Raw genomic sequence first — 26,989 nt, 5'->3', positions numbered from 1 at the left:
CAGCGGAAAATGTTCAAACTAACGTAAGCATCCCGAAGTGATATTACTATGCTGGTTTTGTTAGCAGCAGCGCGCGGTCGATTTTTTTGCCCTCTGTGGCCATTTGTTGAACTTGAGAGTGTGCGGGGCCTGGCACCATTCCCGAAACCCCTAATATCAGCGCTTAATATCAGCGCCTGTTGCACAGCGCCACCTGTGGTCCCATACTTTAGTTCACGACGCCACCGCTATGCTTATTTCGTATTTTCCGTAGCACTGTGGAAGTTTGTGTAGGTGTTCTGTGGTATAGGTGTCGGTAGGTGTTGGGCGGTTGGGCCTTCTAGGTTTGGGCGTGCTGTGCATATTCCATGATATTACACCCGCTGTCGTATTCGATATGCTGTACTGCAGCACAGATCAAACAAAACAAAGGCTTATGGAGCATGCACAGCGTGATAGCATAAGTGATATGAGGCTCATTCTCAGCAAAGAATGCGGGGACAGTGTCGAACAGATTGCGCAGTACTTGCAAAAAATCACCTACGAGAAGTGTGGCGACACGTTGGCTCACGTTGCATCTCGATGCGGATCCCTGAAAGTACTTCGGTAAGGCAGGGCCGGCCGGGGTTGCGAGGTACGACTAGAAAACAAATTCCTTCTGTTGCAGATTCATCTTCAAGGAAGTCAATTGCCTGACGCTCCTTGAAAGCCAAAACCACGACGGCAAAAGGCCGTTACACGAAGCTGCTCAGTCATCTCGACTTGATGTAGTGCAGTTTCTTATTCATCAAGGATGCCAGATAGATCCTCTAAAGAGGGCTGACTGGTGAGATATGGTTCTGAACGAGAAGTTCTGTGGTGTCCATGCCACCACATCGCTCTGTCTCGTTTAGACTTTATTGTTCCAGTTAACCACTATTTACTCAATGACTACACCGTAAATTACCTCATACGCGCTTTTCGTTGTCAAACGATACGGCACTGTAAATTCTAAAGTTTTTACTGTTGCAACTTATATCATTTTCGCTCCGCCACTGTACTCGGAATAAATGTAATGTTAAATAATGCCGCAGACTATATATATATATATATATATATATATATATATATATATATATATATATATATATATAGTGTGTGTGTGTGTGTGTGTGTGTGTGTGTGTGTGTGTGTGTGTGTGTGTGTGTGTGTGTGTGTGTGTGTGTGTGTGTGTGTGTGTGTGTGTGTGTGTGTGTGTGTGTGTGTGTGTGTGTGTGTGTGTGTGTGTGTGTGTGTGTGTGTGTGTGTGTGTGTGTGTGTGTGTGTGTGTGTGTGTGTGTGTGTGTGTGTGTGGAAATGCCCTCGGAAAACAGTACCTTATTTTTATTTGCCTGCAGGACGCCACTTATGTTGGCATGTACAAAGAATCACTTGGAAGTGGTTCAAACACTAGTTGCAAGGGGTGCCAATACAAACCTTCGAAATAAGGACGGTTGGACGCCATTTCACATCTCATGCAGGTGACATTTTAGCCACAGCTTTATTCACTTGGCAGCTCTGATGTGACCCTCTTCTTTTTGCAGGGAAGGCCATGTACATATAATGTCCTGCCTCTTGGACATGTTTCCAGATGCATGGAACACTAGCAGCAAAAACAAAAGAACGCCACTTCACACAGCTGGTATGTGTCTGTGCAGAACACGCTGTAAGGTTAAACAGGAGTGCCAAGTCAAATGTGAGCATGCATTATGTATTTGAGATCCACTGAGCGTGATGGCTTTAAATGAGAGACGGATGCCAGCTGGGGATGACTAGTGGGAGATGCGAGTGCTTTTCAGGTTGGCCAAGTGGTCATAGCAAAATGTTTCACTTAGTCTGCTTGAGAGTTTGCTGCCTGTGTGGTAGTGATTTATTTATTTATTTATTTATTTATTTATTTATTTGCATCGTCACAGTACAGTGTAACAGGAGGCGGAGGGAAAAGCCATTCAAATGACGGCTTGAGGGATCCTCCGTCCCCTTTGTGAACAATGGCAGCAGCTGAAGGACGTCACAATATCACAGCAATATTTCTTTTTTTTTTAAGTGACACATTGTTTTACGTAAAGATCAAGACATAAAGGAAGACTGAAAACATAGTTTATACACAGCTTATACAACGAAGAAAACTGCTGCAATCTTCTGCATTTAAATAAATTGCTACATAGTTTATACAACAAAAAGATCCGCTAATTCTGTGACACTTAAATGAGACACATCTATACCTTTGCTAGTGTAATTATTTAGAATTCGCGGAAGAGTACATTGAAGCATCTGAAAGCCATAATTAGTACGAAAGTAAGGAACGTTCCACATTTCTGTATTTCTTGTTTCATTGAGTTGGGGATAAGGTACCGGATATGGCTTAATATTCCAGTTATCTGACTTACATTTATTTGAATATTATTGACGTGGTCATCCCACTGCTAAGAACTGGAGGAATGTACCCCAAGTACTTTCACTGACTTCACTATTTCTATATCTGAGCCTCTAAATACAAGGTTATTCTGGAAGGTCACTTGTTGACCTTTCGAATGAAAAACTACAGCTTTTGTTTTAGTTGCATTTATTTTTAACTTATTGTTACTTGTCTAGTTGTCTAACTTCTGTAAGACATCATTAGCTTTACTAGAAAGAATAAGATCTGATGCTGAGGTGACAAATATATTCATCTATATCATCATCTATTATCTGCATAATATATCATCTGCATAGATAATAAACTTCTGGGGAGATATGGACTATGTCATTAATATATAAAGTGAACAATAAAGGACCAAGAATGCTCCCCTGTGGTACATGTGAAATTGTCTTCTTCTTATCTGATGCGAAATCATTTATAGAAACAAATTGACATCTATGCACCAGATAGCTTTTGAGTAACACGAGTGGGAGCCCATGAATACCATAATGGTTTAATTTTTCAAATAAAATACCATGGTGAATGTAGTCAAATGCTTGTGTGAAATCCACAAAAATTCCGACTACATTATTTTTTTGTTCAAACTGTTGTAAGATGTATTCTTTTTGATCCAGTAGGGCGAGTTCTGTAGACTTATGTTTTTGGAAGCCATATTGCGATTTTGTCAGGACATATTTGGTGCAAAGACAGGATAAGCGACTAAATATAATTTTTTCGAAACCTTTAGAAAATACCGGGAGAATAGATATCGGTCGATAATTGGCTACGTTATGCTTGTTCCCCTTTTTGTAGAGAGCTATTACGCGTGCCGTTTGCATTTCTGAAGAAAAAACCCCTGTCGAAATACAGATATTAAATATGTGCTTTAGTGCTCGACTAATCTGATCAATAACATATTTCACTGGTTTTATTTGCATGGCATCTGCGTCATAGCTGCGTCTGTTTCTTAAGCCAAGGAATACTGTGCGGACTTGTAGTTCAATAGTACCTGCTAAGAAAAACGTGTTTGTAGTTTCTGAACTTTCTGAACTCGGAGTTTGGCAAGCAGCGGGTGATCTGTCGTTAAAGTCTGTGTAAACGAAGTAATCATTAAGAACATTGGCCATATCCTCTCCGCTGACCAAGTTTCCATCATGGAGCACCTCCTTAATTTGTTCTCGGATTTCGGCCAATCAAAGAGTTTATTTTAGTCCATAAAACATCTGCTCGTTTTGAGCACAAAATAGATGCTTGTATGTAATACAGCCCCTTTGATTTCTTCATTTCTTTACCTAAGGCCTTTCGGAACTGCTTGAAAGCAATTAGGTCTGCCTCGGCGCGCGTACACATGAATTTCCAGAATAATCTGTCTTTTTTGTCAATTTTACGTAGGAGTTCGTGCGTCATCCAAGGTTTATGACAACCTTTACTTTTATTCCGTTGTATATAAGGGAAGTGTTTTTTGTTTATACAAATAAAGGATTCTACAAAAGCGTCATAGGCTGTATTCGCATCATTTGAGTTAGAAACTTTGTCCCAATGCAAAGTGCCAATCTCTGAACGGAAGGCATCTAAAGCAGCTGGCGACATGTTGATAACTATAAGTAATGTCACTCTGAATTAACGTAGGTGCACCTGTTTTTACAGAACAACATATTGGCATGTGATCACTAATAGGATATGTAAGGACAGCACAGCTCACCCACGACAGATCACAGTTTGTGATAAGTAAGTCTGTGGTGGTCTCCGAAGACAGAGTAATTCTAGTGGATCTATTTATAATGTTTTCGCAACCATTGCATGCAATAGTAGTTTCAAAGTCGCGCTTTTTCGTGCCGTCATGCCCCATGTCAGTATTGAAATCACCACCCAATATAACGGTGTATTGGTGTTGATTTACAAATGTTAAGAAAACATCTAAAAATGCAAAAAAATCAGACAAGTTACCATCAGGTGGCCGGTAACATACAGCAACTATGACATCTTGAAAGTGAACCCACAACATCTCGTAATGAGCTGTAACTAAAGTAAAATTTTCGAGCAATACGGCTGGTAAAGAATTATCAAGTAACATAGTGACACCACCCCATCGACGACTTTACCTAAAAACAGAGAATGTTTTCATATTAGGTAGTTCAAATTCTTATGAAATATCCGATTGCCAGGTTTCTGTTAGCATAACTATATCAAAACAACCTTTCATTTGGTTAAACACACACTCGAGTTCATTTACTTTGTTTCCCATTGATTGTACTATCGGCCAAGAAAGAAAACGGACCACGGCTTAGGTGGCCGGAGCGGCTGCGGGGCCACACCGGGGCGCTGCTGTCTCGCTCCGCGCGCTGACGGCGAGAGTGCCCCGGGTGACGCCAGACTTCGCCCTCACTCTCACGCAGTGCCTTGTCACGCTTGATAAATTTCTAGTGCGCCGTTCGGTTGCTCTACTGCTGGCAGTCGCGACGAAGGAAACCGTGCATCGCCGGTAGTCCAGCACATGGCGCTGTCGCACAGGGGCGGACGGCAGCCGGACAACAAAATGCGGCACTGAGAAGGAACGGAGACCCGTTCTGATTGTTGTTTTGTTTATATTCACCGTATCTTTTATATTAGTGCATGTCGCCGGCCTCCACCGCTGCTCGATTTTAGGCAACATTGCGCAAGTAGCCGCAACGGCGGCTACGGTGACGCGCGCTCTTTCACGTCATCGCGACAACTTAGAGAGTTGGAAGCGCTGCGTGGACCTCCGAAGCTATAGCGGCGGCGCTCTCGATGCCAAGGCGAGTAAGCCAAGTCATCATGGTCGACGGCAACTTTTCATCGCACTGAGGACCCCTTCAAGCCACGGAATGTTTCCATGAATAAACTTTCATGACTGACTATAGTTATTTCTATTCGTCTTCCCAATTATCTCTTCCTGGCCGTGCTTCTGTAAAGTTTCATTACGGCCTACGCATTGTAGTATCTAATTAAAGCAGTTTTCAGAGGCATCACTGATGTTAATATTAAACGTACTACTGGAGACAATGACGGAAAAGTGATCTCGACATATAAGCCGTGCCCGCAGTAAACCTTGCCGCCTGCGACTATCGCGCCGGCGTGAAAGAGCGCGCGTCACGGTAGCCGCCGTTGCGGCTACTTGCGCAATGTTGCCTAAAATCGAGCAGCGGTGGAGGCCGGCGACATGCACTAATATAAAAGATACGGTGAATATAAACAAAACAAAATTAGAACGGGTCTCCGTTCCTTCTCAGTGCCGCGGTTTGTAGTCCGGCTGCCGTCCGCCCCTGTGCGACAGCGCCATGTGCTGGACTACCGCGATGCACGGTTTCCTTCGTCGCGACTGCCAGCAGTAGAGCAACCGAACGGCGCACTAGAAATTTTATCAAGCGTGACAAGGCACCGTGTGAGAGTGAGGGCGAAGTCTGGCGTCACCCGGGGCACTCTCGCCGTCAGTGCGCGGAGCGAGACAGCAGCGCCCCGGTGTGGCCCCGCAGCCGCTCCGGCCACCTAAGCCGTGGTCCGTTTACTTTTTTGGCCGATAGTACATCTAAATGGAGGCATCGAAGAAATCCTCTTTGTACACTTTCAAACCGCTTCACTAACTCACGAAGGGTGATATATCTGACGTCATCCATTTTACAGAGCAGTAAAATAAAAAACTAAGGAACAGTTCAAAAACAAATTGCTCAACGCTGACAAGTCATCCTCACACCTGATGACCTGCGCACGTTCTCCACTCTTTCTACGCACCAAGACCTTCCCATTTGAATGCCATGCAAAGTCATAGCCAACTCTCCTAGCCCAGGTTTTCGCTGCTACTAAGAGAGCCCGCGAACGCTTGGTCATATTCTCAGTTATGTGAACATGATCTTGTTTCTGCCTCAAGGATTTTCTTTTTTCAAGCCACGTATCTCGACGGTCCTGGTGGACAAAGCGAAGGATCACTTCATGCTCTCTACCTGGTCTTGATGCCATCCTGTGAATAGTGTAAATATCAGTCGGAGCAAGTTCCATCAAATTCATGGTTTTCGCAAGATCATTTACCTTATTTAAAAGATTTTCACCTGCAGTCTCAGGAATTCCATGTATTTCAACATTCAGACGTTGGCTGCGCCACTCGAGGTCATCAAAATCAATCTGAAGCGGGGCGAGACCCTTAGCCGTATCCTCCTTCTCAAGTTTGTTGATCTTTCATTTTATGTTCTTTATTTCCCTGTCTTGCCCGCTCAAACGTTCCTGAATTTTATCAAAGTTATCCGACAGCAACTGAATTGACCTATCTATTCCCTCTACCTTTTCATTCAAAGCAAGTAGAGAAGTTAATTTCTTGTCTATGTCCATGATCGTAATCTTAAGTTGAGCATCTCCGATTTGATCAGCGGGCCGTGTGGTACTCTTCGATACTCCCGGCCTGCAGGCCTCACACTTCCATGCTCTTCTTTTACCCAACTTTTTCTTTTCAACATACTCCTGTTCACTTATGCCCGAGCATACTGAAGCAAGAAAACAGAACTCGCACTCACTGCACACAATAGCACTCGCGACATCTTCAATTTCAGCTCTGCAACTGCAGCACTTAGTCAAGTTTGAGCCCCTAAGTCATTCGTCACCAAAACAAATCGCTTGGCAGCAGCGCAGCGAATGAAAAGTCTAAAAAAAAAAAGAACGAGAAGTTTAACCAACCTGTAAAACACAGCAGAAGTTAACCGACGTGCTTTCCTCGCCGTCGCCACTGCCAAAGTGCTCTGCCAAAATCGCGCCCCTGTGCAAAGTCTCTTTCTGTCGTGGTGCCGCTGCTGTTCGCTGATAATCTGCGCCGCAAAACGACGCAGCTACTTCCAGGCAGACAGGTAGAATGTGCGTGGGAAATTTGAAGTTCAGTCCAGGCGATTGTAGGCAAAGTCTTGGGTCGGGGCGCCACAGGAGATCGAAGTTTTCGAAGTCAGTGCCTCTGAAACACAGCAGAAGTTAACCGACGTGCTTTCCTCGCCGTCGCCACTGCCAAAGTACCGGTTAAGTACCGGTTAAACAATGTATGTCAATATTAATTATAACAATTTTAGATATTTTAGTATCCAGCACGCAAAGAGAGATTACTGCAGTGTGCAAGCATCCAAGCTTAAGTAAGTTGTTAACATTGAATTTTTATGACGTTCATATTGCACACACACTAAGAAAGTGATGGACAGACAGAGAGTGAAGTCCCTATGCTTCTTATTCCTTTAGCATATGTGCATTGTGAACATTGAAATGAAGGATTACATTTTTAGTAACTGTCATTCAGCATATAAAACGTGGCAGGGTTCTTGGCACATAGCTTCATAAGTGATGACAATCAAGGCAACCCCTGCTAGTAGGGCTTGCTGTGTCTCACTGTGGTGACTCCAACATAGTTTTTCCAGTTGCAGTAGGCCTGGATAGCAACCTCACCGCCTGCACATAGCCACTGTCTAGGCTGCACATGTGCACAAGGGGTGCCTGTTTCAGCTGACTATGCATCCCTAGTGCCATGACAGTGTCATAGTTTCATGCTGAACTTACTACAGTTCAGATTTAACGAAGTGATAACCACGCTCAAACTATTTTGTTAAATCGAGAGGAACTTTTGGTCCTCCGAAATCTAAAATTGTAAACGTAGTGACACACGAAGGCTACTGCGGCATTGTATTAGCCACTAATGTCGCCATTTGTTGCATAAACCATGAAATAACGAAAGTAACCTCTGCTGTCCCTACTGAGGTGGTGTTGAGTTGGCTGTTCTGTGCGTTGACGTGGTGTGCAGCCTCGTCAAAATAAAGCTAGAGATGTGACCATGACACCTAGATGTTATAATGTGGTAGCTTTAGAGCACACGCTCGAAGAAGAATTTAAATTTCGGCAATATGGAAGTGAAGGTACTCGACCGGCTGATACGCAAGGCGTATAAGCAAGCGCTCGGACTCCCACCCAGAACGGACAGGAAATTATAGAGGCCCACCTGGTAAAACAGAAGGAAAGGCTACAGTGCACAACAAGGGGACACTGCGTCTTGAAATGTCTTGGATATTCTGTACGGAAGACCGGCGCACCGACAAAAATCCCAATACGTATACAGGAAACTATGCATGTCTCACACCCAGAAACATGCACCCGACCTTCCACATCGGACAGCAACATGCCCGAGCGCAGGCGCTCGCGAGGAAGTATGAGAACCACCCCAATGTCTTATATGTAGACGCGGCCAGCACCACAAGAAGCACTGCATTTGTCACCAGCGTAGTCGACAATCACGGGACCAAAATAAAGGCATCATCAGTTTCCAGAGCGAGCGCTGCAGAGGCAGAGGAACTAGCGATAGCGTTAGCCATCATGATGAGACTGCACTGGGAGTACGTCATAGTTCTCAGACGGCACGCCGAAATTTTTCCAGGGCCACACATCGCATTCTGATTGGGGTGCACCAGTTCCCGCCATACATGCAAGTCATGTGGACTCCGGGGCATGAATCCTTACGCGGTAATCAGCAGGCACACGCCTACGCCTGAGCGCATGTACACTGGGAGCCACAAGAGGGTCACGCCCAGCAGTTCCACCCCGAGCCCATACCATTAACCTGCACGCACATCCTACAACACTATCACCTTTCATGAAGAACACTACCATCACCTCATAATGCTCTGACGTGAGAGGAAACCGTAATATGACAAAAACTCCAAACAAACACATATCCTCTCTTGAGTCTCTACCACGCCATACACCCTGCATTGTATTCCTATAAATGCCCACACTGCAATCAATGCGCAATGTTTTGCTACATGGTATGGGCTTGCGCAAGCGCACCGCAGCTAACACCCATAACACACCCCACCACACAGCAAGGGGAGGCAACGTTGTCCTGCTCAGACTCGATGGACCAGCTCAACCTAGTCAATCGAGCGAGAAGGGCAGCTAAGGCTGCTGGACTTCTGGACTGAGGGGACCACCCACTGCAGAGCGGAAGAGCTACCTGTGTTCGTGTGCTCTTTGCTGTAAAATTTACTCTCTCTCTCTCTCTCTCTCTCTCTCGAAGAACACGTACGTGTCAAAATTGGAAAGAAATCACCGCGTTCTTTCTCATTTATTTCACGAAAAACATTGTTAAATTGAGTTCGGCCAAGTTTGTTTTGTTAATTCGGGTTGATGGTAACATTGAACCCTATGGGTACCTGCCGGGGAATGTAAATTCCTTCATTAGATCGGGAACTTAGTAAAATCGGGTTTCGTTAGATTGAGTTCTAACTGTAGATGGTGGAGCATTCCAACTGCATGCCAGGGTGTTGTCCTTGTTATTGTACAGAAAGGCAATGCTGCTAGAAGTAGTAGCAGTTTATTAAAGACAAAGGAGGAAGGTAATGAAGGACCATGGGCATCACAACTGTCTCACTTCCCAGTGGACACTTAAACCGTTCTGCGATTGTGAGAAAGAAACAGGCTAAGGTAAAGATAGGGGAACAGAAGGTTACAATAAAATAAACATAAAAAAAAGGAAGACATAAGCGAAAAAGGGACATAAAGTAGGTGACTATATATATGTACATATATAACATTTTTAAAGTGAAGGTTTCTTCTCCTACTTTCCTATGTTTGACGTGGCTGCCTGGCTATTTGTCACTATCCTGGCAGATATATTTATGGATATATTTGGAGTGATCACAATTAAGCTTCACAAATTTCTTAAAATTAGGCACTAGGAGGTATGTTGAAATCCACCTCTGCAAATAAGTTATGGGGCCAGGGTGACACAAAGTGAGATAATGTATTTTTGTGAATATAAGGCGAGATATTTTTCACAGAATCCTTAGCCTCGAAGTCAACCTCTCACTTATATGTGAGGTTGATAGATTCAGTTAATATTTCATATGGCAGCAGCAGCACCGCATTTCCAGTAATACAGATTTTGGACGGTAGCGCAAATTGTAGTAACTTGGCAGGTAAGGCAGCACCATATTTTTGTGCATATACTCGCAACAAGAATTTGAAAATATATAACAGTAAAGGTGGGTTGAGGGTTATACATAAGGTCCTCCATTTTCGGGTTCTATATTTTTCAAAATTCGAGGGGGGTGGGGGTAAAAATTGGGTGTTACTTTTAAAAAATGAAAACCGAAAAGAAATCGACGGCTTTATTGTCTCACAGCCTAAAGTTCAAGATTTTTCGAGTGACTTTTACAAATGATTAACACAAGCAATGGTCTTTTGAATGCAGCCATCGTATTTCAACAAGTGAAATCACTCACAGGAACAGGTATTGACAGAGACAGCTGCTGGCAAATAATGTGACAAACTCTTCTCTGCAAGTCCTCGTCAGGCATTGTTAATATATTTAAAAGAAACCACATTAACAAGAACTGCAAATATAGAGAAGGATTTTGCTATCTCTTCTTTGCTTTGTTCTCAGCACTTTTTAACAAAGAAAAGTAATATGAAAACTATTGCACACGGCTGGGAATGCTTTGCAGGAGGTGTGATGTTTTTCCTTATCAAAAAACCCTTGTTTATGTGCATTGTCCTGTGTGTTTGGCACATTCCTTTGTCAATCCTATACTTGTTGGGCCTCTTGTTGATGTCTGTTATCATGTTTTACTGGTTCCCTTTATATGCTCTTCCAACAAAATCAAATAAATTAAAGCTAGACAAATCAGCCACCTTTTCTTAAATGTAACATGGTTGTGTAAAGGCCCTCTCAACATCACAGCTATTATTTGCAGTGCAGAGAAACGTCAAAGCTGCATTAATTCACTTTCTAGCACATTACCAGAGATTACATGTATGCGACATGTGGGAAATGCAATGCAATTCACCATTGCCCATAGGTCGGCAGTGTGGGAGAATACTCTCTCACACTCACTCACCATAATTTTTCCAGGCCCCGCACTCACCTACGCTCACACTCACTGGCACACACTCACACTCGCACTCACCTCCACTCACACTCGCTGGCTCGCACTCGCACTCACGTATACTCACACTTACTGGCACCTGCACTCATCTCCACTCACTCGCTCGCCCTTGCTTGCACTCACCTCTGCTCACGCTTGCTGGCACTCATGTCCATTCACATTCGCTGGCACTCACTCGCACTCGCACGCATCTCCACTCGCGCTCACCTCCGCTCACGCTCAGTGGCACTCACGACCACTCACACTCATTGGCACTCACTCACACTCGCACTCATCTCCACTCACAGTCACTGGCACTCACTCGCACTCATGCCTTTGAGATGAGTGCTAGTAAATGTGAGTGAGTGCACTCATGAGTGAGTGTGCCGCTCACAGATCGTGTATATTCATAACAAAGCTTCCAATTTATCATCTGTTACATTTGTAGTGCACCAAGGCAGTGTTTTGGGCCCAGTTTTATTTTTTAGTATACATAAACGATTTGCCTTCCCGATTACATGGTAACATCCTTCTATTCCCTGATGATAGTTTTCATACTGCGAAATTGATTGCAATGATGATCACTATATACGAAATTCTACCTTTTCTTGGTGTCAGGAGTGAAACATCAATAACACTAACAGTAAACAGAAAGAAACAGATATCTGATTTTACTTACATTATTAATGAAACACCTCTCACTTGTTTATTTCAGGGTAAATATTTAGGTGTCATTTTAACACGCACTATGCGATGGGAAATCCATGTTAACAGCATAACCTCTAGTGGCAATTAATGTACATGCTGAGCACTAAAGCGACTCATCTTTCTGAGAAGACACCTTCGTCTCGCGTCCGCAGATACAAATCTGCTGGCCTATAACATGCTTGTTCGACCAGTGCTGGAGTACGCCAGTATTGTTTGACTTACGTACAGAAAAGAACTCATAATAGGGGGTGCAGAGAAAGGCAATAAGGTTCATTTATAATAAATACAAGTTAATAGATTCATTGAATGAATTTTTTTTTAAAAACTGGTTTATTACCACGGCAAAGTAGGGCAAAATTAGTGCAACTAAAGTTGTTTCAATTTATTCATGATGATAAGACCATTGACACATCCATTCGAAGTTCTTTTAATCGTTCTTGGTCAACATGCCACAAGCATTCTAGAACACCTAATGAATACATTTTTAACTCAAATTGCTTTAAATATTCATATTTCCTTAAAACGAATAGGGAATGGAATGAACTTAGTCCTTCCGTTACTAACGCTTTATGTCTAAATAACTTCATGACTTCGAGCGGCCGCTAACTTCAACAGCGTTCGCTTGAAGCTTGCCCCTCGTTGATCATCGAGGAGGGAACGGCAGGTAGATGAGACGACGTAAAACAAACTGGTTTAATACATCGCTACAAACAACTGAGCATCGAGCAACAGAGCACCGTAGTGTATGCCAGCAACTACAAAAGTTAGAAGCAGAGTTCTTATCTGCAGAGCAGCGCTCTCTCTCTTTATATCCTGTATGGGGTCCTGTCTTCACAGCACTGGAGTCTAGAACAAACAATTCCAATGCGTCCTTATGCTTGGAAGGACGCATTGCCGCTATTTGTGTACTCGCGCTTGGTGTGCCAGCCGTTCGGTGTGTATTCGAACGAAAAAAAAAATCTATTTCACAGCGTAGTGCACGCACATAAAAAAGAATGCGCCGCAGGCACAGGCAAAAGAAAAAAAGAAAAGAACTGTGCATGCAGCATGAGTGGGGGGCGGAGCGGGTAGCGAGCCGGACAGATCGGTATAATAATTTTTTTAAAAAGCTACTTTGGAGAGGAGGTGTTGCGCGGCTGCTGTTCCTGTTGCCATGAAGATGTAAACAATCATGTGCGCCACCACTTTCATAAAGTATCGCCTGCCCGTAAGGGCCATAACTGAAGGGCGCCTTGGCGCTAGCGCCGGAAAGAGCACCTGCATTAACTCGACCAATGGGAGCTATGCAGAGATTCACGCGGCGGTCTGGGACACGAGCATCGTTAGAGTCATAGAGTTTCCTACAATATGCTAGAGGGAACTCTGGCGCTGCAGTCGTGGACCCACCATGGAATCGATGACATGACATGGATTTGTCTGATCTTCGTGCTTGTTGTTTCAGACATTCTTGTAACTTTGTTTCCTACGCTTTACATGCCTTCATTGTCTTAAATTTCAGAGCAATCTATATTCTTCGAAGTGCAGAAGACGCTGCAAACATGCTCAAGGAGCACTAATTGCAACGATTGAGCTTGTCGAGATGCCCAAATCGAAACGCGCCAAGCATCTCAAGGCACTGGCACACTCGCAATAAATTCATAAGCGTGTTTCACATATCTGTTGACGCATGCATACGTGGATTAATCCTGAGTACATCTCCAATATAAAAAAAGAAGTGTCTTATAAAGGATTTTATTGAGAGTGTGTTCCCTGTACCATTGTATCGGTTAATGTTTCAAGGACCTGGGTAAGACATACTTAAAAGGGTTTAAAATATCTGGATACCAGCAAACGTTAAAACATTTTTCTTCAAGCTTCACACGGGAACCTTGCCTGTTAAAACATGTTTAGAGGAAAGGGGGGTTTATGTGCCATGGGGAAGCAAATGCTTTCTGTGCAACAAAGCTGAAACGATCGAACATGTTTTCATTGATTGTAATGATGCCGTATTCTTTTGGGTTATATTACAGAGAACTTTGAAGATAGACCTACCCTCAATCATCATGGTATTCGTTTTTTGCCTGCTGAACGCGATTTTGAACGGATGGACGTTATGTTTTTACTCGGGCTGCACGCAGTCTGGCGCAGTCTGCTAGCATATAGACACTGTGATGTTAAAGGTAGATCTGTGTATTAATATATCGTGGGAATGGTTGTGAAAGTATGTAACGTGTACAAAACGATCGACTGTGATGAAGATGTGGTGTCAATGCTGGATACCTTAACACATATAAAACAAGTGTGACCTGTGATCACAAACTCCTTTGAGGCTTCCAGCCAAGCTGGAAATAAAAAAAAAAGAAAGCATCCGTTGCTTAATGGTTTCAGTATCAGGCTTCTGTGCTTAGAGGTCCTGTGTTCGAATCGTGCCATCGGTCAATTTTAATAATGTTCATTTTATTATTTATTCCGCACTACATTGTTGAAAATGACGAGCTAACAAAGTCACAAAGCCGTTTGAAACCAGAATGACGAAGGTTAGGCAAATCCATGTACTTCCCATAATTCTCATGCTGGTACAACCGCTTCCACTCCAGCCCCCCTAAACACTAGCTCCAGAGTTCCCTCTACTAATTATTGTATGAAACTGTATGGTTAGAGTGGCCTAAACTCGCGGGCAGCCTTCTGTGGCAATGAAGGGAAAGCTACGAGCGTGTGGCTGCTGCACATGTGTCAAGGCACCAAGTAGTCCGCCAGCATTTGTGACAGCACTTTTGGCTGCTCGGAACAGACACTGAATCGACGCAGCTTCACGTGCGATAGTTTCACGGTTGCCCAGACGTGGAAGGGAAAAACCACAAAATAAGTAAACTTTTAGATTCAGTGGTATGTTTTATCTTATTTAACTGTTGCTAATAAGGTGTTTATGTTTTCTCTTCCCCAGCTTAATCTAACGTGGATGAAAACACAGGACTTTTTTTCAGAAGCGCTCTCACTTGTGCGCGCTCTCACTTGTGCGCGCTTTGCCTCCGTAGCTTTCCCTTTGTTGCCACACAATGTTGTCAGCAAGTACAGAAGCCTCCTTGCCTGGAATACTGGAAGAGTGTCCAAAGCGCCGGAGCCCGCGTGAAATTTTTGCGGGGAACTGCTGCCCCGCGCTGCTGCTGTGCCGGACCTGCGGGGCTTTCTGCACTCGAGAAGCAAGCGGAAGGCCAGAAACTAATTACACTAATTCACACTAATTAAATGTGATTACATACATGGGTGTACTTATGCCGACTCATTATTTCCGACTTCCGAGATGTACTGGGTGCATCTTATACCAAATGGGCAACAAGCGGTTTCCCCTTCAATCATCATCATCATCATCAGCCTGGTTACGCCCACTGCAGGGCAAAGGCCTCTCCCATACTTCTCCAACAACCCCGGTCATGTACTAATTGTGGCCATGTTGCCCCTGCAAACTTCTTAATCTCATCCGCCCACCTAACTTTCTTCTGCCCCCTGCTACGCTTCCCTTCACTTGGAACCCAGTCTGCAACCCTTAATGACCATCGGTTATCTTCCCTCCTTATTACATGTCCTGCCCATGCCCATTTCAACTAAGATGTCATTAACTCGCGTTTGTTCCCTCACCCAATCTGCTCTTATCCCTTAATGTTACACCCATCATTCTTCTTTCGATAGCTCGTTGCGTCGTCTTCAATTTAAGCAGAACCCTTTTCGTAAGCCTCCAGGTTTCTGCCCCATAGGTGAGTACTGGTAAGACACAGCTATTATACACTTTTCCCTTGAGGGATAATGGCAACCTGCTGTTCATGATCTGAGAATGCCTGTCAAACGCACCCCAGCCCATTCTTATTCTTCTGATTATTTCCGTCTCATGATCCGGATCCGCCGTCACTACCTGCCCTAAGTAGATGTATTCCCTTACCACTTCCAGTGCCTCTCTAGCTATTGTAAATTGCTGTTCTCTTCCGAGACTGTTAAACATTACTTTAGTTTTCTGCAGATTAATTTTTAGACCCACTCTTCTGCTTTGCCTCTCCAGGTCAGTGAGCATGCATTGCAATTGGTCCCCTGAGTTACTAAGCAAGGCAATATCAGCGAATCGCAAGTTACTACGATATTCTCCATTAATTTTTATCCCCAATTCTTCCCAATCCAGGTCTCTGAATACCTCCTGTAAACACGCTGTGAATAGAATTGGAGAGATCGTATCTCCCTGCCTGACGCCTTGCTTTATTGGGATTTTGTTGCTTTATTTATGGAGGACTACGGTGGCTGTGGAGCCGCTATAGATATCTTTCAGTATTTTTACATACAGCTCCTCTACACCCTGATTCCGTAATGCCTTCATGACTGCTGAGCTTTCGACAGAATCAAACGCTTTCTCGTAATCAATGAAAGCTATATATAAGGGTTGGTTAGATTGCACACATTTCTCTATCACCTGACTGATAGTGTGAATATGGTCTATTGTTGAGTAGCCTTTACGGAATCCTGCCTGGTCCTTTGGTTGACAGAAGTCTAAGGTGTTCCTGATTCTATTTGCGATTACCTTAGTAAATAGTTTGTAGGCAACTGACAGTAAGCTAATCAGTCCAATTTTTCAAGTCCTTGGCGTCCCCTTTCTTATGGATTAGGATTATGGTAGCGTTCTTCCGAGATTCCGGTACGCTCGAGGTCATGAGGCATTGCGTATACAGGGTGGCCAGTTTCTCTGGAAGAATCTGCCCACCATCCTTCAACAAATATGCTGTTACCTGATCCTCCCCAGCTGCCTTCCCCCTTTGCATAGCTCCCAAGGCTTTCTTTACTTCTTCCGGCATTACCTGTGGGATTTCGAATTCCTCTAGACTATTCTCTCTTTCATTATCGTCGTGGGGGCCACTGGTACTGTATAACTCTCTATAGAACTCCTCAGCCACTTGAACTATCTCATCCATATTAGTAATGATATTGCCGGCTTTGTCTCTTAACGCATACATTTGATTCTTGCCAATTCCTAGTTTCTTCTTCACTGCTTTTAGGCTTCCTCCGTTCCTGAGAGCATGTTCAATTCTATCCATATTATACTTATGTGAGCTGTGTTACGCTTGTTGATTAACTCTTCGAAAGTTCTGCCAGTTCTATTCTAGCTGTAGGGTTAGAGCCTTTCATACCTTCGATACAGCAGCATAAACAACCACCTTGTTCAGCTGCCAATGGTGTTGGCATTGGCGTCAGTGTTTCCCTGAGAAAACTACCTGTTCTCTCAATGAATGATCATAGCTGAAAGGTCTTCATTTATGTCTACTTTATAGAACACATAAATTGTGTGTGATGAGACTACAAAGAATGATAAGTAGGCAGTATAAAGTGCGTACTACATCACCCAATCCCTGTTTTCGAAGGTGTCCGGTCGCTTATACCAGCGTGATTCATAGTGATGTGACAGTGCTTACACATGTAAAATAGCATATTTTGATATGTTCTAACATTATTTGATGTCATCGATGTGCGGCTTGCATTATAATTTAAGCAAATGACAGGTGGTCGCTTTAGCTTCATGTTTTTTGTAAACAAATGCACGGGTCATTGCTTTGGACTGTCAGCAGCGTTCTTCCGAGGTATGGAGTCTTGCAAGCCCTCCTCATGTGCAGATCATGCTGCTGCATCGGCATGTTCTTTGCCCATTATGCCACAGTGGCTTGGAATCCACTGTAACGTGATGTCGTGTCCTTGCTCAATGAGATGGTGAAGTAGCAGTCTGATTTCTAGAACTAGTTGTTCGTGGTACCCGCGGCATAAGGCAGAAACCAAACAATGGAGAGCAGCCTTGGAGTCACTGAACACGCTCCATTTATTGGGCAGTTCATCAGAAATTACGTGAAGTGCACGATGAATAGCAGCGAGTTCTGTGGCAGTCGATGTAGTCTGGTGAGATAGTCAAATCTTTACGGTGGAGGTTTTTGCAGGAAAGATCACTGATCCTGCAGACCCATTCACCGTGGTTGAAGCGCCAGTAATAGATGATGACGCTCATTGTAGGTCTCGTACAGCAAGAGCAGTGAAAGCTGCTTGAGTGCTGGAGACAAGAGTTGTGCTTTTGTTCATATTCCTGGTACGATTAGTCAAACTTTTGCTTGAGCCAAGCACCATGGGGGAAACGGAACTCTCGCTGGAGCTGTATAATGTGATGGAAGGTATGCACAATAGGGCAGGACTGTCTGACAAAAGGAGGCACGTGGTCGATCCTCTGGCAGTGAGGCTTGATGATGGGCAGGGGCTCGAGCAAGATGTCTTACATGTGCTCTGAGCGCTGCCATGAATATACGGTTCTTGGCTGGGAAATTGTGTGCAATCGCGTTTGTTTCAGCCGTTGACGAGCTGCACGGCAATCCAAGACACGCTCTAAGTGCCTGGACCTGGATGCTTTTGAATGTACAGATATTAGTTCTGCAGGTGTTGGTCAGCACAGGCAAGCTGTATTGCAAATACTCAAGAAAGAGCGTCTTGTATAGTCACATCATTGCATGTACCCAGGCTCTTCCTCCAAGAAGCTTGAACACATTAGAAACATCCGTCAGGCGCTTCTTTAGGTAGGCCACATGAGGATTCCAGCAGAGGTCACAATCAATGATTACGCCTAAGAATCGGTGCGTCCTGACATAAGGTATGCTTTGACCGTCAATAGAGACATCGTATCCATTCGCAAGAACAGAGGCAGGAGTGAAAATTTGTGTGCTTGCAAATGAAGCCATAGGATCTTTATGGAACACACCAAGCTTGAAGCACACACGTCTACACTGACTGGACCCATCCCTTTGACTTCGACCCCCATCTGGACTCTCACAACTTGAGACAGCAGTACTTTGCTGACGGTGGCTTGGTGTCCCTTTCACAAGATCGTTTGCCTTCCGAGTCGGTATGGACAAGAGTGCGGCTTGCAGTCACTGCGATTGTGAGGAGACTATAGAACATGTACTTTGCCACTGTCCTCGATACAGTGTGCACCGGCTGTCACTAGCGGCCGTGTTGGCATGCCTTGATGAGAGGACACTTTCAGAATAGACAGTCTTGGAATGCTGACATGAACTGTCGTCGCACCGAAAGTCGGTCAAGGCTTTGTTGACCTTTTTACGTGGCAGTGGCCTATTAGAAAGACTATGATCCCATACCGTCCCCTCCCCTTTTTTTTCACGCCTTTCTTTTGTTCCCTGCTCTTCCTTCCGTCTTTACTTCCCCTTCCCTTCCCCTAGTGCAGGGTAGCAAACCGGAGACTTTAACTCTGGTTAACCTCCCTGCCTTTCTCTTATTTGCATCTCTTTCTCTCCCGGGGAAATTGGGCACTCTATAAGTCAACCTACGAATGCGGAAAGCAGTGCTCCAAGACATGCCATACTGAGTATGTGATACTCTTCATTGAAAAGGGGTAAAACACGTAAAATAGCAAACACCACGTATTAAATCGGTGGTTAAGGCTACCTTGGTCATCATGATGCAGCACGATATGCTGCACTGGGCGCTAGCCCATGGTGGCAGGTTGTATGTGAAAGGCAGTTCATGACTATTGAATTCATCGGAATCGCAGCTGTCACTGTTTGACAGTTTCAAAGAGCTGGTGCAGCTCGCATTGTTACCCAAGGACATTGTGCCAATGGTCTGGCACAGTCACAAATCTGCTCAGCCTCTGCTCCTTTGCAAGTTTTATCAGTGCTGGCACAACTGGCAGGCCTTGTGCACCTGTCATACGAAGGGATTCCCTTGATTGCTTGGCCAGGTTTCAGTTTCATCTTTATGCTGTTTTGCTTATCTAAAATTATTTCAGAATTTGCAGAGAAATTGTACTATCAGACGCGTGACAGGAGAGTCTCAGGAGCATAGTACTGCCATTAGCTTGACATGGTAAAAACAATTGCCGGAGTTGGCCTTTAAAGGGCCCATCACCAGGTCCCATAGCAAATTTTGGTTATATGCGGGAAGTTGTTACGTGTCCTCGTAACAACTTCCTCGCCTCGTCTAGCTTCTGCAAGCGAAATTTCTTCCCTGCGTTCTCCCATGCCGGACCTTGATGCTCACGTGACACACACGTCACGAGCCTCGCCATAACTTTTTTTTTTTTCTCGCTTTTTTTTTCCGGCGATGCGCACTTCCGCTGGCGGCGTTGTGCGCGAGCTGTTATCATCTCGCGTAGCACACGATTTTGCATGCTGTGCACAAGAAAACATGAGTAGGGTATAATTCAGTACTACACGAATACTGAGGCAGAACAAGCAGATCGCAGAGCGTGATCATGCGCTGGAACACGGTAGGAAATGGCATAGTTTCGGTACCTGCTCACGTGACCGCACGACCGTGGGAACAAGCAGAAGAAGCAGAAATACATCTCTCTTGCTTCGGTGCGAAGTAAAGCAAAAAACTTGCAAACATTCCGTTTGTCTGTTTTATCATTTCTCTAAATAACAGATGGTGCCTTGAATAATTCTCGAAGTCACGTGTCACCACGAGTGACATCACACTGCAGACTCAAGTATGTAGGCGCAGGGACGCGAGTACGTCATCCTCCGGCTTGGAGTGCGACGGCCGCGAGAAGAAGGAAAGACGCCGTTCGGTTTGAAATGTCAGATCTTTGCGCGGCACGCAGCGATGTAATGCTTTGCAGACGTGATCGTTATCATGCAATGTATTCCCTGCGGTTGTCAGCTCAAAATGGCCAGACCTGGTGAGGGGCCCTTTAAGAGGAAGCTTTACCTCTGGAGCACCTATCTAAGTATGTAGGGTTGGAGAAATTTTATTGCTCAGCATCCGCTGCACTACCTATATTTTATTAAGTTTGTCGCAATTAAAAAAAAATCTACCAACTAGAGCTGACTGTATTGAGGCCATAAGTTTTTTTTTCTTTAAATTGTTGAAAATTACAAAACCTAAAAGAAAAAGCATAAAGTTTCCAGCTCTGTTACTCAGTGTCACTATTCTGTAAACTGCACCTATTGAGGTGCGGCGAAGTCTGGCCACGGAGTGCACGGTGCCGGCAAAAGAAGAGGCGTGAGCTCTGCATTAAAAAGAAAATAAAAATGAGTCTGAAGAGTTAGCCTTGCAAGAAGATTGTGTCTTAGGTCTTTCCTGTTCTCACAACATTGGTGACGTTGGACCATCGACGCAGCCACACGTTTCAATGGCACCTGCTCAGCATGACATTGCTGCTCCTCATTCTATCCCTGCGGCGCACTATGCTGTCAAGATGCCACCATCTAGCCACCAGCATCCTGATATCTGGTTCCTTCACGTGGAGGCCTGCTTCCAGGCCACGCATGTAACCTCTCAGCAGACCCACTACGCCCACCTACTAGTTGCCCTACCCGGTGACGTCCTCCTCCAGGTGCTTGACCTCCAGTCTGCACCTCAATCTCCAACGCCCTACGACACCCTCAAGGCTGCTATCCTGGAGCACATAGCCCTTTCTGAGAGATGCCGCCTGCGAGAGCTCCTGTCCACCACAGAGCTCGGTATTCGTCAGCCGTCCCAGCTCCTTTGACGTATACAGCATCTACTTGGACCACAGGCCTCCATCTTCAATGAGGCACTTCTCAAGCACCTGTTCCTCCAATGCCTCCCAATTCCCATCCAAATATTGCTACTAGGCGCATCAGATCGTAGCCTTTCTGCTCTGGCTTCCTTGGCCGATAAACTCTGCAAGGTGTCAGCTTCCACACCTCATTGCTTCCCAAGTGACCATGGCCAAAACCAACAGTGCCAGGGTTCATCCAACTTTTTTGCGATCGTTTACAAACCAGCATTCCACGGCCAATCCTTCGGTTCCACAGCATGATGGTTTTTCAACCCTTCACAAGGATATTTGACACCTCTGAGATCTTATCCCTGCTGCATTTAATGGTACATCCACCAACCTGCTTGCTCGCCGTACGTTTCCCTTTAGGTCACCATTTCCAGCTCACCGCTCTTCTCACGAGCAGTCCTCTGACTAGCTGCCATCCCTATGCTGGTACCATCGAAATTTTCCCACTTGGGCACGCCAGTGTACACGGATTCATTCCTGGATGGGAAACAATCTCCGGGAGCACTAGCAGCAACAAGTGACCCCTGAGAAAACTCCAGTCACCTTTCCTTCATCCCTGACTCTGTCAATGGACTGAAACGTCTCATGGAAACAGGTGCTGATGTGAGCATGTTGCCAGCAAGAGCGGAAGACAAACACTGCACATCAATTCTGCAATTGCAAGCCGTGAATGGTCTGAGCGTTCCCGTTTTTCATTGCAAATCACTCACCCTCGGCCTCCGTAGAACTTTCCAGTGGCTATTCCTTGCTTCTTCCGTTAGCCACCCTGTACCAGGTGCCGACTCCTCTTAGTTCGGCCTCCTCGTTGACATGGCCAACAAGAGGATCCTAGATTCCACAACTGGATCCAGCATAAATGGCGAATCTCCGCTTGCTCCATTAGCCTTCACGGTGCAATGCGCGGTACCGGAGCAATTTGCCAGCATCCTTCATAAATACCTATCTTTGACTGTGTCCCCCGACTGGACTAAACGAGTACTTCACAGTCTTCAGCATCATATTATCACCAAAAGCTCGCCATGCCACGCATCGCCCCGTCGGCTCGCACCACAAGTCACTGAGGTGGGCTCAGTGACTGCACCATAACACAGCCACTTAAATCCCCTTACCTTTGCGATACAGACTGCCGTCCTTGCGATTACCAGCCTGCTGCTGTTGACCGTGACGCGCCTTTCTACGGGGGTGTCATCGGTGTTTGCACTGCCGGTCACCGAAAATGAACTGGAATTCGGCCACCTACTGCCTGCCAACTGCTCATCCCCGCTGAATGTGCCACCAGAGGGGCTGCGGTCGCCGGAGATCGCCGTACCATGGGTGGCCACATTGTCATCATCAACAGCACCATCATGTATAAAAGAGCTTCACCCGCTGACACCGCTCCGTGGGCTAAGTGACTGCACCACAACGCAGCCGCTTAATCCCCTTACCCTTGCGATACAAGTCAGTAAATCGTATGTCCTCATTGCTAAAAAATCAAGTAATTATTACTTGGTGCAGTGCCCACACTTTTGTGTTGCTATTGTGGTTGAGTGTGTTCATGTAATTCGTTCCTTACTGATGTTATTGGGTGATGTCGAGACTAACCCTGGTCCTAATGGAAAGGCTGCTGTATTGGCTGAGCTACAGAAGCTAAGTGCTGGCGAGACCCAGTTGATTACCGAGGTACAGGGCTTGAAAGCCCAGCTAAGTACAACGGATAAAAACATTAGGGATTTAAACAAATGAATGGCCGACCTTGAAACTCATTACCAAACATTTCTTCCCCTCAGAAAAGATACAGAAATAATGCAGACTAACACAATCAATATGACTAAAAAGACTCAGGAACTAGAAGCACGCCTAGATGACGCTGAATACAGTCGTGCCAGAATAACCTTATATTTTATGGCACCCCTGACCCCAATGGCAATGAAACGTGGGCCGAGTCTGAGAAACCAATCATTGACATTTGCCGCAATAATCTTGAACTAACAGTGCAGTCTGACGACATAGAATGAGCACATGGTCTCTGAAATCATTCGGTTGATCGAACACGTCCCATAGTCGTGTAATTTTTATCATACTAAACCAAAGACGCACTTTTATCAAATGGCTGTAAATTAAAAAAATGCTGATTATAGTATTGGAAAGGACTTCTCGCACTCTGTTTGACACGTGCATAAGCAGCTGCTTCCATTTGCAAAAACACATTCTAACAAGCATTCCTTGCGATTCAAAACACTGCATATTGGATCAAAACGCTACATATTTGATACATCATCCGATACCGTGAAGGAAATAGAGCATAGCAGTTGCTCCATCATCAAGCATTTACAAAACGCCAACCAGCCCCACCCTGTAATCTTCTCCAAATAGAGCATAGCAGTTGCTCCATCATCAAGCATTTACAAAACGCCAACCAGCCCCACCCTGTAATCTTCTCCCATTTTCCGTAATATTCACTAACATCCGTAGCCTCCTTCCAAAGCATGAACTCATATCGAACATCATTTCGTCATCCAAAAACAACCTCCTCAGAGGTTGTTTCTGGCTAACAGAAACATGGCTAAACAGTGACGTAATGGACACTGAAATTTTAACCGATTTACCTAATTTCCATGTGTATCGAAATGATCGAAAAGGCTCACGAGGGGGCAGAGTTCTTGTTGCAATTCATCAGGGTATTTCATGTTCCGTTGTTAACATCCCATCCGATATCGAATCTTTATGGCTCATCTGTCATGCTTCCCTGTAACAGTGCTGCTTGGCATTTGCTATAGACCCCCGCGACTTAATCCACAGACTTCCCAAGCCATTTGAATAATACCATTCATAAACTTGTTTCCACTTACCCAAATGCCCGCATCCTTCTTTTTGGCGATTTTAACTATCTGGACATTGATTTGCAACACATAACTAGTTCCACACTAATGTGTCATGCAGAAGCGAAAAACTTCATCAATGTCCATTTAAATTTTAACCTCACACAATTAGTTTCTCAACCAACCCGTGTTTCGCGAGGAACAGCAAACACCCTCGATCTGATATTAACCAATAGCCCCGAGAATCTGTCATCCATCAGTTACCTCCCTGAAATCAGGGATCATAAAGTCATACATGCTCTGTTTTCATTTACCTCGACTCAAAAACAAATGTCCAATAAAACAACATGCCTCTACGATAAGGGCAACTATAATGCAATAGCTGAAGATCTCATCACCTTTCTTGCAGAGTACGAATCCGCATTTCACACTCGCTCAATTCATGAAAACTGGTTAATTTTTAAGAATAAATTAAATCATCTCACTAATATGTTTATACCGAAAATCACCTTTCACACTAATTGCAACAAACAGTGGTTTACCCAGCACTTAAAATAACTAGAAAACAAAAAGAAACTAGTCTCTCATACCGCCAAACGCAATGACACACCTGCTACATGGTAAAAATACTTCGAAGCCGAAAAATTCTACTTACTTTCCGTTCGTAACACCAAATAAACGTTTTATCACAACGATTTACCAAACTTACTAATCAAGAATCCCAAGCAATTCTGGCAAGCTTTAAATCCTTGACATAAAAATTGTTACAGCGCAATCACATGCAACCACAAGTAAGAAGGACGGGACACAACCACAAGTAAGAAGGACGGGACACAAGCGCTGTGTCCCGTCCTTCTTACTTGTGGTTGCATGTGATTGCGCTGTAACAATTTTTATGTCAAGTATGCACCAACTCGCCCAGAAAGAAGTTTTAATGAAGTACCTTTAAATCCTACGCATCCTCCTGAAATTACACTGACGAATGACTCAAGCGAGGCAGTTACTGACCATGATTGTGCAGAAATATTTAACAACGCATTCGCATCTGTCTTCACTACTGAACTTGACGCGCCTTCACAGTCACCATCCTTTAACTTAGAAACTTTCACGGCAACTGTCACCTTATTCGAAGAAGGCATTTCATCCATAATTCAAAATATGAAGCTTTCATCGTTGGCTGGTATGGACCTTATTTATTCGAAGCTCCTGAAAAATGTGGAATCAATTTGTGCAGCGTATTTATCTCATTTCTTTCACAGTCACTCTTCTCAGGAATTATGCCGCTTGATTGGAAAAAGGGCGAGGTCGTTCCAGTCTACAAATCGGGTAACAGAGACTCACCCTTGAATTACCGACCCTTGAATTACCACCCCATTTCATTAACTAGTGTGCCTTGTAAAATCATGGAACACGTCATCTACTCGCGAATTATCAATTATTCGACCGAATTTTTTCATCCTTCACAGCACAGGTTTCGTAAGGGGTTCTCTTGCGAAACCCAACTAACACTATTCCTTCAGGACTTGCATACTAACCTTGACTGTAACATGGAAATTGACTGCTTCTTTCTTGATTTTGCAAAAGCTTTTGACAAAGTTCCTCACCGCTGTCTGTTGCTAAAACTTTCGAAGCTGAACCTACATCCTATTATTCTTAAATGGATTGAAGAATTCCTAACTAATCGTTCTCAGTCAGTCTATCTTAACGGCCATCTGTCCAAACCCTTCCCACTTACCTCAGGCCACAAGGGTCTTTCCTTGGTCCCCTCCTATTCTTAATATATATTAACGACTTACACCTGCATGTTTCCTGTAGTATTCGAATGTTTGCCAATGATTGTGTCATTTACCACACCATTACTTATTGTCATGACCAACATATCCTCCAGACAGATCTTAACAGCGTACTAAATTGGTGCAATGATTGGCTAATGTCCCTCAATCCTACAATATGTAAACTCGTGTTTTTCTCTCGCCGTCACAATCCCTATCGCTTTGATTATTCACTTTCTAACACATCGATTGAACTAGTACAATCATATAAATACCTAGGACTCCCCTTCTCTTTCAATTTATCATGGCGCCCCTATATTAGTAACATTATTTCAGCATCAAACAAAAGACACTCGGTTTTCTAAAGCGCCACCTTTGCATTCACTACATGTTAAATTGCTTGCGTATAAAGCCCTTGTAAGACCCAAATTAAGATATGCAGCTGCCATCTGGAGCCCACATCAAGCGTATCTAATCACAGCATTGGAAGCCGTTCAAAATCATGCCGCCCAATTATAATTCATTCCTCATATTCATACGATTTCAGATTTCATCTTTGAAAGCACAATCGGGACTACCGTCCCTCTCCTATCGTCGCTGCATTGCTAGCCTTGCCCTTTTTCACAAGTTTTTTTATTCTTCTCTCAATCAAACACCGTATATTACAGCTGCAGCATGCATATCCTACTGCACAAGTCATCCATTTCAAGTTGCCCATCTGCCACCGCACACTACTATGTTTTCTGCTTCATTATTTTTTAGAGCAGCTACAAACTGGAATGGCCTACCCTATGACATCGTTCCCATCGCTACATCATCTATTCTTCAAGAATGCGTAACTGATCATCTTCAATGTTAAATAATCTTTGCTG

At 44.3% G+C, this 26,989-nt stretch overlaps 1 protein-coding gene across 10 annotated transcripts in view; it reads left to right on the top strand.

The window, feature by feature from the left end:
* Nucleotides 1-233: 233 nt before the first annotated feature.
* The window catches only part of LOC126521198 (ankyrin repeat domain-containing protein 16-like), a 100,082-nt gene continuing 73,326 nt past the window's right edge, over nt 234-26,989 (top strand). For 5 of the 10 annotated variants that reach the window (XR_008610285.2, XM_055065728.2, XM_050169813.3 and 2 more), the window contains exons 1-4: nt 237-585; nt 647-805; nt 1,356-1,478; nt 1,542-1,693. Coding sequence is in view for 9 of the 10 variants with exons in the window: in XM_055065728.2 (XP_054921703.2) it covers nt 377-585; nt 647-805; nt 1,356-1,478; nt 1,542-1,693 (643 nt within the window). In the remaining variant the exon portion in view is untranslated. Of the gene's footprint in view, nt 586-646; nt 806-1,355; nt 1,479-1,541; nt 1,694-26,989 lie in introns of all 10 variants that reach the window. The other 5 variants (XM_055065727.2, XM_055065722.2, XM_050169816.3 and 2 more) reach the window with 5 other exon arrangements.

The sequence above is a fragment of the Dermacentor andersoni genome, chromosome 6, assembly GCF_023375885.2.
Source record: "Dermacentor andersoni chromosome 6, qqDerAnde1_hic_scaffold, whole genome shotgun sequence".
In the NCBI taxonomy this organism is placed as follows: domain Eukaryota; kingdom Metazoa; phylum Arthropoda; class Arachnida; order Ixodida; family Ixodidae; genus Dermacentor; species Dermacentor andersoni.
The sequence above is the reverse complement of the archived record's forward strand: the minus strand, read 5'-3'. Positions and strand labels throughout refer to the sequence as shown.